The 15009-nt window shown below is 37.8% G+C and overlaps 1 protein-coding gene across 1 annotated transcript in view; it reads left to right on the top strand.

Moving 5' to 3' along the window:
* Positions 1–15009, top strand: part of adgra1 (adhesion G protein-coupled receptor A1) — a 426613-nt gene that overhangs the window by 117397 nt on the left and 294207 nt on the right. Inside the window, exon 11 of the mRNA XM_018095935.2 lies at positions 3408–3560. Within this exon, the coding sequence (XP_017951424.2) occupies positions 3408–3560 (153 nt within the window). The remainder of the gene's footprint in view (positions 1–3407; positions 3561–15009) is intronic.

The raw sequence follows: 15009 nt of genomic DNA, 5'->3' as shown, positions 1-15009 counted from the left end.
ATACAGAGTAAGTGAAAAGACAGAAAAAAGGAGGCCCCAACCCCACAGAGCTTATAATCTATTCTAAACTGTCAAGAAAGCAGCTTTAATATATGCTGGCAAGAGGTTCCACAGGTCATAGACTCTAGGTTTTATTTATAAAGAAACTAAAGTGAGAAGGAATACAAGTTAGTTTCATATGGGTCAATAATGGTTGTTTACTGATCATGGAGCAGGGTGCAGAGTGCAAATAATGGGGAAAAAGTGCCACATTGTTTTGCCTTTTGCACCTAGAGTTGCAAAAAAAATACCTGCCTTTCTGTACTTTGATCTTTCTACCCTATTAAGAACATCAACACAATTTTTACCTGTGCTCCCAGGATAGAGCACAAGGAGCTGTGTGTTCATGTAACTATAGTGCAGTCTGTGTTTGACAACATTGTATTTACAGGAGGAAGTTGGTGGGGTGCACATGGGTGTCCCCTTCCACTACCCTAGCTTCCGCTGCTTTCATCACACAACCTAGGAACCACCATTGTATATAAGGCGCGGGAGCGCCCGCCATTATGTGCAAGTTCGATTTGGGCCTGACAGTTCCGAGTTCTGTACCTTGTGTATGGTTTTTAATCTGGAACAAGATACAAGAGCTCATTTACCAAGGGCAAAGATGGGTGCAAAGTGCAAAAAATGGGCACAATATGACAATATGGGGTTTTGCACTTTATATCTTGCCCTGCAATGTGCAAATTTGCAGCAGGTCTTTCCAATACAGAGACCTGTTTTTCCCCCATGAATACCATGCTGCCTTTGCTTGGCAGAGCTAGATTCATGATGGGTAAGAAGGGGGTGGCAAGTGGATGGGATGGCAACCGGATGGGTTGGGGATGGCAAGTGGGCAGGTGTGGGCTGGCAAGTAGTTGGGCATGGGGTGGCACATGGGCAGATGGGGGTTGGATGTGGGAGAGCAAGGGGTGCCAGATTTGCATCCATAACTTGGATGTAAATTTAGATGTATAAATTAGGGAGTGCCCGTGAATGCAGGCTGCAACAAAGTCTTGCATAGGTCTGGGAACTATTATCCAGAATGCTCAGAACCTGGGGCTTTCTGAATAAGGGGTCTTTCCATAATTTGGATCTCCATACCTTAAGTCTACTGAGTCTAAAAATCATTTAAACATTAAATAAACCCAATGGGATTATTTTGCCTCCAATAAGGATTAATTATATCTGAAAATCACTAAATAAAGTCAATAAGATTGCTTTGCCTTTAATAAGGATTAAATAGATCATAGGTGGCATCAAGTACAAGGTACCATTTTCTTATTACAGAGACAAAGGAAATTTTTAAAAATCCCATAACTGTATTTGTCAGGGCTGCCTTGTGCCCATTAGCACTGCACTTTGCATGTAGGGCTGGTTTTCCAATTCAAGACTAGGTACAGAGGGCAGCCTGACCCTGAATGTGAGTTTTTAAATGACTGGGGCTATTGGAAATGAACCCTTACATTTTCCATGTATTGAGCATAATGTATTCACTTTAAACCCCATGAATTCAGAAAGTCGTTTTCAGTAAAAAGTTCAGAAAGGACTTTTAAAGATTTCTAAAGAACACAGAAATATATTTTTCTTATCAAATAACTACCTCTTAGCTTGACATCTTAGTTTGCATTCCCAGGCATTAATTAGGCATGAATGGAAAGCTAATGTGTTTAATGGAATGTCTGTATTTCTAAAATAGTGCTGCTCTCTGAATGTAAATTATAGTCTCAGAAAAGCAGCACACTACTTGCTCGGGGCGACCGTTTTCTCTCCCAGTAGAGGAGACTCAGCAGAAAAAGTGCAATGCTTTTGGAGCAAATAAGTTGGCAATGTGTAGAACAGATGGAAAGGGTGCAGTAATAACGCGGCGAAAGGCTTCTCCCAAGGAATGTCACTGACACGTGCAGCATGGCAAGCGAATATTATTTGGGGTGAAGGGAAACAGATCTGTCCTTAGCCTGAAACTCCCTCTCCTCCGTGCTCTTTTTCCCTTATGTCATTGTTTTACTCAGCGTGAAAAGTCACTAACAGCATTTGTTCTTTTGTACATCCACAACTGGTCCCTTTTAGAATGTAAGCTCTTGCGAGCAGGGCCCTCCCCCTAGTGTCTCCGATTCTCATCCAATGTAACTGAGAACTATTTTTGTGAATTGTTTATATGTCAACTGTTCTGTCTTTTGTAACCCACTATTCTGTAAAGCTTTGCGTAAATTGATGGCGTTATATAAATAATAATAATATTAATATATTGTCCATTTAAAGGGGTTGTTCTTATTTGAGTTAACGTTTAGGGTAAAGACACTCTGAGCTACTTAGTAGCAGCTACTTGTCATGGCTACTAAATGCCAGAAAATCCCCTGCCATAGACAATACTGGGAATTGCCTCTGCTAAACCACATGTAGAGACAATTATCAGTAAATGATCAGTGTTGTCTATTTCTGTAGCTGTGACAAGTACCTGCTACCAGTAGCTCCATGTGTCTTCACCCATAATATGATGTGGAGAGTAATATTTTGAGACAATTTGCAACTGATCTTGAGTTCTCTATTATTTGTAGGTTTTTGATTATTTAGCTTTTTGTTCAGCAGCTCTCACGTTTGGAATTACAGCAGTTATCTGGTTGCTAGGGTTCAAATTACCTTAGTAACCAGGGTGTCCTTTGAATAAGAGACCGAACTGTGATTGATGCCCGGCGCTCAGGGAACACTGGAGCTGCTGCCTGGTCTGGAGGTGACTGTAGTTCCAGGGGCCCCCCTGTGTCAGTAGGCACAATGCCTGGTTTGGCACAGAAGGCAGGAAGGAGTGATGCTGGGTAGCGATGGGCAGATCTGTCCCATTTCTTTTCGGAAAAATCTGAGAAACTTCTGAAAAAATTTTTTTTGACAAGACAGCACCTTTTTTTGACATGACTGGAACTCTGCAATTGGTCTTTACTATTTATTTTTATATAGTTTTTGTATTATTTGCCTTCCTCTTCTACATCTTTCAAATGGGGGTCACCGACCTCAGCAGCCAAAACACAACTGCTCTGTGAGCATACAATTTTATTTTTATTGTTACTTTTTGTTCCTTACCTTCCTATTCAGTCTCCTTCCTATTCATATTCCAGTCTGTTATTTAAACCACTGCCTGGTTGCTAAGGTAAACAAGACCCTAGCAACCAAATAGCTGCTGAAAATCCAATCTCAAGAGCTGCTAAACAAAAAGCTAAATATCTGAAAAAGCACAAAATATAAAAAATGAAAATCAATTTCAAATTGACTCATCAACACCTATATAAAAACATCCTGGTAAAAGGACACCTTTTGCTTCTCCTTTTAAAAAACACCTAATGGCATGATTCAGTTCCCCTCCCGCAAATCTAACTTGTGTTTTCCTTTGTCTGCAGCTGAGCGATGCTGTTATTGAGATTGCGAGCAACATGATGTTAGTGGATGATCAGATACTTTCCATGGCACAGAATGAAGCTAAGGCATGCTCAAGGATTGTGCAGTGTGTGGAAATCATCTCCCTGAACAATAAAGCGCAAGCGGTGTCTAAGGTGATATAATAAACCTTCTAATGGCCACTATACAGACATGCCCACACTGTGCTATGGCATACATGGTATTTCTCCATAACTAACCCAGTTGCCCATGACTTTTTAGACCAACTCTTGCAGTTCATTAATTACAAATGAGCCTCCTTGTGCCTCTTTCTGTCTCTAACTAAATCTTGTAGGAACCAAATTAAAGAGCCTTTTGTAGGTATTAAAGATGTAACTTACCACCATAGATTTTTTTGAAGGTGACATTCAAGCCAGGGTCAAACGAGCAAGCAGGACACTGGGAAAATACACAGTGGGCCCCACAAACCCAAACCCACTCCCACGAAAACTCAGGGCCCTCGCCCACTGCCCTCCCATCATATATGACACTTCATTTGCAGTCAGTTGAGGACTGTTTAATGCTTACAGGAATATCCATAAATGTTTAGATACTATGGGGCTGATTCACTAAAGGCCAAACAAACGAGTGATATTTATAGCATGTGTTAAAAATATTATCACTTCTTGGGCCTGATTCACTAAAGGGCGATAAAACGTGCGCTATTTTTATTGTGCGCTAAAATTTTTACCGCGTCTTAATTTTGGCGATTTTTCGCACGATTCACTATAAGCATACTCGCGCTTTTTTACGCGCGATATTGCATGCGTTATTTAACTTGCGAAAAGACTATTTCAATGCGGTATTTGCCGGTACATGCGCTAAATTACGCGAATAATCGCCGCATATGAATGGTAGCATAGAAATACTGTATAAAAATTGTTGCCGCATATAAATGGTGTATATAAATATTAGCCACATATAAATGGTAGCATATAAATGGTATCATATAAATAGTAGATGTTTATAAATAGTAGCCACTAGTGATGAGCAAATGTGTTCTGGTTTCTTTAGTGAAAAATTAGCAAATCTTTCGAAAGATCCACGAAACGGCAAAAATATTGTGCGGGCAAAAAAATTGTTGCTGTGACTATTATTTTTTGACACTTGTATCAATTTTTGGATGTGCGGTGAATTTCTGCGTGGCGAATTTTTTCATGCGTTTTGCCATTGGCGAATTGTTTTGCGAAACGCATGAAAAAATCCGTCGCGAAAAAATTCAATACACGTCCAAAACTTCGCTGCGAATCCATGCCTGGCGAAACATTTCATCACTTGTAGCCAAATATAAATAGTCGCGCAAATGAACGCATGCCATGTTAGCCATACACGCTAATACTTGCAGAAAATTACTGTATTAAAAATGAACATTTCGCTGCAAACTGGCGGCTGCGTCACTCTAGGGGAAACACAGACTTGAATAAATAACACTGTAAGTCCATATTTTATTGGCAAAAAATCATTTACTGTACTTTTGTATAATTTTTCGCCTGCCTGTAGTAGGTATTAATTTTCGCATAGCCGAATGCGATATTTAGCACGCAAAAGTTATAGTGAATCATGCGATCGTATTCTTTTCAGCGCGGAAATTAACACAAAATGGTAAAACTAGTGCGAGAAATAACCCATGCGAAAATGGCGATTTTTCGCACGCGATAATACTATGGTGAATCGCGCGCAAATTATTTTGTGTTTTTTAACGCGAAAAAGCGTGCGATAATTTTTATCGCCGTTTAGTGAATCAGGCCCCTTATATTTTGAGAATTAATGATCAATTCACTAAAAGGACACTTGTCTGAATTAAGAAGCGATGTTCTTGTCGTTATTTATCTGGCGATGACATATTTTTAAGCGCTATTTTAAAGCATGTGATATATTTATGCGTTATTTATAACCATTTCCCTAAGCTACACCTATACTTTCCCACAAAGAATGGTGCCAGTGGTTTTTTAACTGATTTATATAACTGAATCCACATAGGAATATGAACCTAACAGAACTTCAGGCTTTACTCATAGCACAGATCAGGTATATACTCCTAATTCTATGCAATAGGATATTTCATCCCTCTGACAATCCTCGTTGAAACCAAAGCTACTCTCTAGCTAACTCTAATTATCTGTCACACCTAGGGGGAGATTTACTAATCCACGAACGGTCCGAAGGCGCTCAAATTCGTTTTTTTCGTAATGATCGGTATTTTTGCGACTTTTTCATTGCCGGCGCAACTTTTTCGTATGTTCCACGACTTTTTCGTCGCCATCGCGACTTTTTCGTATATTTTCCGCAACTTTTTAGTCGCCGTCGCGACAAAATCGGATTGGTTTTTCCGCCATTTACAATCGTTCAATACGAAAAAATCGCTACGGCGATGAAATAGTTGCGCAAAATACGATAAAGTCGCGGCGGCGACGAAAAAGTCACGACAAGTACGAACAAGAAAAGACGCCAAAATTTTTCCGTTTCGGGATTCGGATTAGTGGATTAGTAAATCTCCCCCCTAGTGTGACCAATTACAAAGTATATCCTGATATATCTAGACCTAAACCTGTAGTCCCACTTACCTGCTCAGGTGGGCATCTACACAAAATGGACCCAGAGTACATGTCTGCTCTGTCTTAGGTATTGTTACACATTACACAGTCATCTAGTGGCCAAACTAGTGAACTACATTGGTCATATTTTAACCCAGGAAAAAGGGACTTACCTAGGATAAGGACTCTTCTAGGCATCTAAGGTGCTAGAGAACTGCCAGGGAAAAGGGGCAACCATTTTACCAGTCCCCTACAGAAGCATTTAAAATTCTTTAAACATTATTGCATTATTTAGCTCAGCTAAACCCTCTAGAATAGGTTTGCCTTCCTTCCACTATCACAGAAGAAAGGTGACAGACAATACAATAGAGGCATTCATTTATTTGGCATCATTTTTAAGAGAAAGTGGTGCAAAAACTAGAAGACTTCTCCAAAAAAATATTCTGGTAGGGAAACAAAGACCTACTTATTTTGGTGTTCTAGATCACACATCAAGTAGGTCTAGTGTTCCCTTTCAACACGTATATATTTATTAATATACCTTTTGCAATACAGTTTAAGGCTGACTGAATCACAAAGGAATATATTTTTTTATAAATTAATCATAAGATATATATGTAGATCACTGAATTCTAGTGTGAATACCCTTATAATACTCATTGGCTGGGTATCCTATGTATTATAGTTGGTGTGCCACTGCTCTGTTGTACAGGTATGGAATCAAGTACAGGTACTGTTTTATTATTACAGAGAAAAGGGAATCATTTAACCATTAAATAAACCCAATAGGGCTGTTCTGCCCCCAATAAGGGGTAATTATATCTTAGTTGGGATCAAGTACAGGTACTGTTTTATTATTACAGAGAAAAGGGAATTATTTAAGCATTAAATAAACCCAATAGGGCTGTTCTGCCCCCAATAAGGGGTAATTATATCTTAGTTGGAATCAAGTACAGGTACTGTTTTATTATTACAGAGAAAAGGGAATCATTTAACCATTAAATAAACCCAATAGGGCTGTTCTGCCCCAATAAGGGGTAATTATATCTTAGTTGGGATCAAGTACAAGGTACTGTTTTATTATTACAGAGAAAAATGAAATAATTTTTCAAAACATTTGAATTATTTGATTATTATGGAGTCTATGGGAGATGGCCTTCTTGTAATTTCGGAGCTTTCTGGATAACGGATTTCCAGATAATGGATCCCATACAGTCTTTTTAAAACTAAACTTAAAGACTACCTTTTGGAGCACTCACCCAGCACCTGATCTGGGAACTAGCACTTATATTGTAATGTCACCCACTGTGACCTACAGCACTTATATTTGCCTATTTGTGTCTGTAAATTACCCTCCCATATAGATTGTAAGCTCTACGGGGCAGGGACCTCCTTCCTCTTGTGTCTAACTCTTAACTTATTGCAACTGTATCTTGTATTTATTTCTATTTATTGTTATACTTTGTATTTATCTATTATTATCTTAATAACCCCGTTTGTATAAATGTATTCTACTGTACAGCGCTGCGTACATAAGTAGCGCTTTATAAATAAAGATATACATACATATACATACATACATACTTGTATGTGTTTAGCTCTGGGCTCATTTGAGGTTCTCAACAAGAAATTGAGAAAAATATTTCCTGCATTGCATTTATTAACATTTAGTAATATTTGCTTTTTTGAGTTTATACAATTGTGTTATGTTAAAAATTGCTGCAATGTTATTTTAATGCAGTTGCACGGCACCAACCACAGTTGCCCGATATCCCAAAATTGATGCAACTGTGTTTGTGCTTCTTTGGAAATTGGGTGCAGTTGTGGCTGTTGACACCCCTTTCTTTCGACACAATTGCCAGAAATTGACACAGGAAGGGAACTCTTGAGTTACAGGCTGGTGCGGTGGTGTTGGTACTCCATGGTTCACCTGTATCAGTTGGTCCAGAACCGCTCAATTTGGAACTGAAGGCAGGAAGGATTGAGTGGTGCTATATGGAAGTGCAAGGAGCACATTTTGACCATTAATGGTTTTATGTGTAATGTGACTGCACTTGAGGACATACATGAGTCCTATAGTTCAGCATTTATATTATCACATTGAAAATGAAAGCAAGATTGCATAACTTTACAAGTCTTTTACATTATGGCAGTGCTGTATTATATGCAAAAAGAAACACAGAATCATGCAAATAATTTTCAGAATATGGAATTATATACTGTGTGTAGAATTTAGAGCCTTCAAGACAATATTTCCTATGAGTAACATGACATTTGCAGTTATATTAGCTTATGTAATAGTACGGGCTTCTTATCTGATGCAAAGAAAAACAGTTGTAAATATATATATGCATTGTATTCCAGTGCTGTAACAAAGTTCCTTATTTGCAAGTCAAAGTTATGGGAATTCTATGAATAAGAAGTCTTTAAGGTACTAGCCTTGGCAGCTTTATATAAATTTATGCCCAGCTGTCTCCTCTGGCATCTTATCTTTGGGGTAGTCCCGTATATTAGGTTCCATTGAGATAATAAGATTAAATCTAATTATTAGGACAGCTTCCATGGGTAGATTCATGCTAGTAATAAGGAAGGCCTCTGCTTTGAACCCCGGTGCTGGTACAAGACCGAATGCAAGTGGGCAAGCTTGCCCTAACCTTGACCCACCCTCTCCCAACTCAGACCTTGCCAGATCAGTATTCTGTGATCTCTTCTATATCAGTGCCCAACCTGCCCATGTATGCAGTTTATGGACCAGGGCGGGCACAGGTATATAAGAGATTGTGGCTGCCAGACTGAGGTTTTTTCCAGTATCTTGGTGGACTAGTCCGGCACTGACTGTAAACAAAAAGCTGCTTTTTGTGCCTATGTCCTATGGCACGACTATGTGCCCTATACCTGTTAATAAAAATGTATCAACTGCTTAGAAACCAATTTTATTAATTCAGTACTCCCCCTGAATAGAACACAGTAGGCTCATTTACCACCACAACCGCTGATGCTGTTGCCCAGAGGAACCATAGAAATCCTGCCACCATAGGGCTAAAAAAAGGGTCTAAAATTGCACTTTGCAACCTGCGCTGTAATCATAAATGACCCCCGTATCTTCTACTATATTGCAAAGGCTCATTGAGGTGTGTCTGTGTGTCCTAAATAAGCCATAAACAGATGTATTTGTGAAGAAAATTCCAACCTCTACCAGTTTAATCAATTGGGGGGGGGGGGGGGGGTGATTTATCAAGGTTTGAGTTTAATTTATTTTCAAGATTGGAGTTTTTTAGCACTAAAATTCCCAAAATGCGAAGCATCTAATAAACACTCTCATATTCACAAACTTTCTTTATTCATCATTTACTGTAAAGGGCCAGCGGGAGTCCCATGTAAAAAGCAGTCTACCCCACCTATAATGGGTTTGATTACTAGATTATTATACTAGATTATGTTATAATGAAAGTAGATCTTTTATTAAAAAAATTCTATGTACACATAAAAAAGAATAGTTAGCGAAGTAATTAACGCAAACAAAACAATGTGATGTGTTTTGATTTTAAAAAATGTACTCGTTTGACCTCATGTTTCAGCAAGGTTGTTTAATTGTTTCTTACGGTCAATTAAACTGGTAATTGAGCTTTTATAGTATGTATCTTTCCTCTAAAGCGTTTTCAAATAATAATACTACAGAGACACATTTACAAGCTTGTTTTTCATTATGATGAAAGGGAGAAGCAGAGGTACAGAACTAGACGGAGAAAACAGAGTATAAATCTTGTGCTTTAGAATAAAAACAAAAGAGTAAGCACAGGTTTGGGATCTATTGTTCAGAAACCCATTATCCAGAAACATGGCATTTTCCATTTTTTTTTTTTAAATTAACAGATTTGCTTTTTCGCTGTAATAATTAGATAGTACAATGTACTTGATATTAACTAACCTCGCATTGATCCACGTTTATGATAGAACAATGCTTCGCACTCTTCACTATGGAAAGACAATTAATTTAGAAAATCCCATGTCTTGAGCATTCCATACCCGAACTTACATACAGCTCATCTCAGCAATTCTCTTTTTATTACAGTGATTTCATTTGTATGAACAACTCTAATTTTCAGCTTTAGCACGTCAAACTATAGCATTTGATTGTGGATAAAGGATTGCATTCCTGTGTTACCTCAATCAACCGTCTAAGGTTGAGGGCAAGAAAGGACACTAATGTGGCTCGCCATCTCTTTAAAATGCTCACATAATGATCTGAAGATAGGAATATATAAACTATCTTCTGTGATGATCTCTAGTTAGTGAACTATGGAGTAAATGTTTTCTACTTCTTATTAGTGTTGAGTGACATTTTTTGGCAGGCATGGATTTGTGGCGAATATCTGTGCTGCGCCAAAATAGGCACGGTTGCATCAAATTGGGTGCGGTTGTGTCAAAATGGGCATGGTCACGTAAAAAAAAGTTGTGTTTCACAAATTTTTTGTGGGGCAACTTGAAAATTTAATGTTAGTTAACTCTAGGCTAGTATGTATACCCCTTGTTCAACATGAGTGTAATGGATAGGCCTTGTACTGAACATACTTTTTGCCTATTGTTTAAATCATAAAAACAATTAGTTCAGTTAATTGTGATTAGTTGTGATTAATGTATATTTCTACTATGCATACATACATTTATTTAATAAAAAAAACAGGAATTGAAAGAAAGATATAGCTGTGAACAAAGTACAGAGAAAATAGAAGCAGACCCCCCCCCCCCATCAAAAGGCTAGTCTAGCTCTTTCTATTGTCTACTCCCCTGGTGTTTACCATAAGACTGGACTGTGGCTATTTTCTGGTGTTCATCCTAAATCAATGGTTCTCAGACTTTTTGAGTTCAAGCCCCACTTGAAGATCCAACCTTTGTCCAGGGTCCCCCTTAACTCATGAAATTAGTACAGGTTTAGGAAAATACTGATGTAGTTGTATTTACAAGAATGTCTAAACTACATACATATTTACTCCTAATCTCTCACAAATTGACCTCCAAGCTGGGCTTTCAGGGGTATCTTGGAGAGTAAATGGACATTCTTCTCTTTTCTCCCCCTCACTGGTCTTCAAGATGAGCCCCATACCAAGCACCTGCCAGCCATACAGGACTGGTTCTTTTATGTGAAAAAATATTGTAGATTCAATTCTTTAAGATCAAAATGAAAAACATGTGTAAAAAGTGTTGGTGAGCCACACAAGCATGAAAAACTTTTCTTGAAGATGCAAAATAAGGACTGTGATTGGCTATTTGGTAGCCCCATGTGGACTGCTGGTCTTCAGGAGGCGCTGTTTGGATTAAATCTTTATCTTTATGTTTGCCTCCAAGCCAGAAATGTAAAAATGGTCACCTACTTTGAGGTCACTGGGAGCAACATGAAAGGGGGTGGCAAGCGAGCCACTGGTCTATACTATAACTTTGCCCAGTTATTTGGTTCTCAGTGTTTAAAAACATAACTGTCGCTTTAAACAATGTACCTTCTTTGTTAGACAGTAAATATTACATGGGAATGGTAATGCACCATTGTGGAAAAATTAATGGTTGAATTTGTGTTTCTGTACAGTTTGACTTGGGTAATAAATACTGTGTATGTTTTGTGCCACTTATGCTCCAGCATTGGCCTTGGATTACTATGAATGATCAGAATCTCCAAAAAACAAAATAAATTACCATGAACCAGTTTTATGTGTCTAGTGGTTTGGGCTTAAGAAGATATTTTATTAGCCGGCTATAGAAATATTCTGAATTACAAGCAGTGATGCTGTTAACAATATCGAGAGCGTGTTAATCATTCTGTAAAGAACAAAGCCAAACCACATAACTTTTCTATTTTGAGGGAAAAGGAATGTGTTAGTGTCCCAGTTCCCATGAAATGCAAGCTCGGAACAGTTCTACACAGGGAGAAATAAAGAGTAGTATTAAACATACGGCCAGATTGTCAGAATTAGTAGCAATTTATTATTGTAATAAAAACAGACACTGGCCAACATATTGTATTTTTATAAGAGCTATATGAAAAGAGTGTTATTATAACAATCCTCTATTGAACATACAGTTCATAAACAACAGCCTCTTCAAAAAATATAGCAGAACATATAAAAGTTTCAAATAAAGAATTCACATTAAGGGGGGCCTTAAGGGGAGCCATTTTATAACGTTCATTTTTTATTTATTTTTTTTACGATTGGTGTTTTTTTCCACTATTATTTATTATATTATACATCACAACCATGAAAATCACAACGAAACGGCAATAAACAAAATGCTGAAAAATCTGTGAAACGTGTTTGTTGCGTAACTTTTTTTGTCGACCGCATCTTTTTTTTTTTTGCGCGCCAAATTTTTCCGTGGAGAATTTTCGTGGAAATTTCTCGAAACAATTCGCCAATGGCAAAATGTGGAAATTCGCTGCAAATCCATGCCTAGCGAAAAAATATGCTCATCACTATTCACCATCTCATGTCATGTAGAAATCAATGGGGGCTGTCCTATGCATATTGTAACAATCTTCATTTCATTTGTGGTTTTAGAGGCTTTCAAAGTTTTTTCATTTGATAGTCCATGAAGATTTGTGTAAAAACATACCCCCCCCCCAAAAAAAACCCCCAAATGTGTGTTTTTTGTTTAACAATTACATTTGTTTGTGCTTTTCCCATTCTTCTAATAAATGTCTAGACAGTTCTGGTTTTAGTGAAAATTAATTTTGTTGTGAGTTTTAAAAACCTCACAAAATAAGAATGTTAATACATGGGCTTCCTCGAGGTCAAATGTATTCAAATTTCAGTTTTTTTTCTGAGATCTAACAATGTGCAATCTCAATTTTTTTTTACATTCGCATTTTTGTAGCTCAAATTTCAATTCAAATTTCAATCAAAAAATCTTGGCATTTTTAAATGAAAAAAATTCAGCAACTTTTGGCAAGTTTCTATAGAAGTCAGTAGGAGGTGTATTGTCAACATTACAAGCTATTTTATTTTGAAAGTTTTGAATTTCATGTATAGAAACATTTAAAAAAAGGTTTTGAACAATAAAAATTCCATAATGATAGACTAATCCCCCCCCAATGCAATCAACTTTTTTTTAGTAAATATACTGGGAAAAAATTGCAGTCATGGAAACAAAACTTGATCAAGTTTAATTTTTAAAGTTCTCCCTGAAGAACCTACAGCATCGTAAGTTATGTTGTGATATGGTGGCAGCTCTATGTGGTTCCTGGTAAACAAAAGGAAATAAAATTGGGACTGTGTGGGGTCCCAGGCGTGTAGGAGGCCTAGTGGAAGCCTGACTTATAAACAATATCAATGTTTGCAACACATACAATCCTCCCATTATTTTGGGCATCCCTAAAATGATTTTGCTGTTGCTGATGACAACAATTCATAGGGCTCATTCACTGCATTGCACAACTGCAGTTATCATAGCAACCAATCAGCAATCTGAACAGCCTAATTTAATTTGAATCATGCTAACATCCAACAGCACACTATGGGGCCGATTCACTAAAGGTCGTTAACGCTTATCGCATAGATTTTTGCGTTAAAAAGTGTGCGATAATTAAATACTGATCCATCAGTCATTTTTCATGCATTAACATTCATATTGCATACGCAAAATACCGCATTATCGTATAGCGTTATTTTTATCGCATTGAGGTAATTATCGCATACTAACGCATAATTCACAAACATATTTGAAGTGTTAAAAGCATAAAATGTGGCGATAATTACTGTGAAACTTACCGCCTCCCAGGAGTAGGCGTTACTAAACAACATTGCAGCTGGTGATTGTAAAGTATTGTAGAGTGATGCAGCCTCCAGTTTTCAGGGAAATGGTCATTTTCAGAACAGTAGTTTTCAGAAAGTAACTGATATGTGCGTAATAGCGTGCGCTTATATCGCATGCTACGAAATAACGCATAAATATATTGCATGCTTTAAAATAACGCTTAAAAATACGCCAGATAAATAATGACAATAACATCGCTTCTTAATTCAGACAAGTGTCCTTTTAGTGAATCGATCGTTAATTGTGATAATATTTTTAATGCATGCTATAAATATCACAAATTTTTTTTGGACTTTAGTGAATTGGCCCCATGACTTTAGTTAGCCTTAAATAATAGTCACTACTACACAAATGTACATTTGGCTTTATAACTGTGTTGTAGTCACTATTGTTTCGAAATAGGGCCCGGGGGGGGCCAAAACATCACCTGTCTTTTTGAGCTAAAGAGAATTTTTTCATAAGATCTGCGAAACGGAGAAAAATCCGCAAAACGGTGAAAAATTCGCGAAACGGCGAAAATGCCGTGTGACAAAAAAAATTGTCGCCCGCGACTATTGTTTTGTCGCCCGTGGCTATTATTTTGTCACGTGGCAATTGTTTCGTTGCCCGCGGCTATTATTTTGTCACGCGGCTATTGTTTCGTCACTCGCGGCTATTATTTTGTCGCGCGGCAATTATTTCGTCGCCCGCGGCTATTATTTCGTCGCACGGCTATTATTTCGTCGCATGGCTATTCTTTTGTCGCCCGCGGCTATTATTTTAATTATTAAATATAAATTTTTGGACGTGCAGCGAATTTTTCCGCGGCTAATTTTTTCATCCGTTTCGCGAAACAATCCGCCAATGGCGAAACACGGAAATTCGCCACGAATACATGCCTGGCAAAACATTTCGCCCATCACTACCTACCATCACAATAGGTGAACTTACTGATAAGGGTAAAAGCACTCCATTTACAGATATTGTATTTTGAAAATAAAAGCTTAGATGTGAGGAACAACTGCACCAGTGCATTATAGCATTTTTGTGCATATTTCATGCTTTCTCTTTTTTTTTTTAAAGAGGTTTCCAACTTTAGCTGTGGACTAAGTTGTAATGATAGGATATATTTGCTAATACATTTTCCTGACAGCTATGGTTTTTGGTAGAACACAGACTGTAGTGTCAGGGGTTTGATCCACTCCCACTTCTTGTTACAGGGGCTTATTTAACTGGGCAATTGTCCCCC

This window comes from Xenopus tropicalis, chromosome 7, assembly GCF_000004195.4.
Source record: "Xenopus tropicalis strain Nigerian chromosome 7, UCB_Xtro_10.0, whole genome shotgun sequence".
NCBI lineage: Eukaryota > Metazoa > Chordata > Amphibia > Anura > Pipidae > Xenopus > Xenopus tropicalis.
The sequence above is the reverse complement of the archived record's forward strand: the minus strand, read 5'-3'. Positions and strand labels throughout refer to the sequence as shown.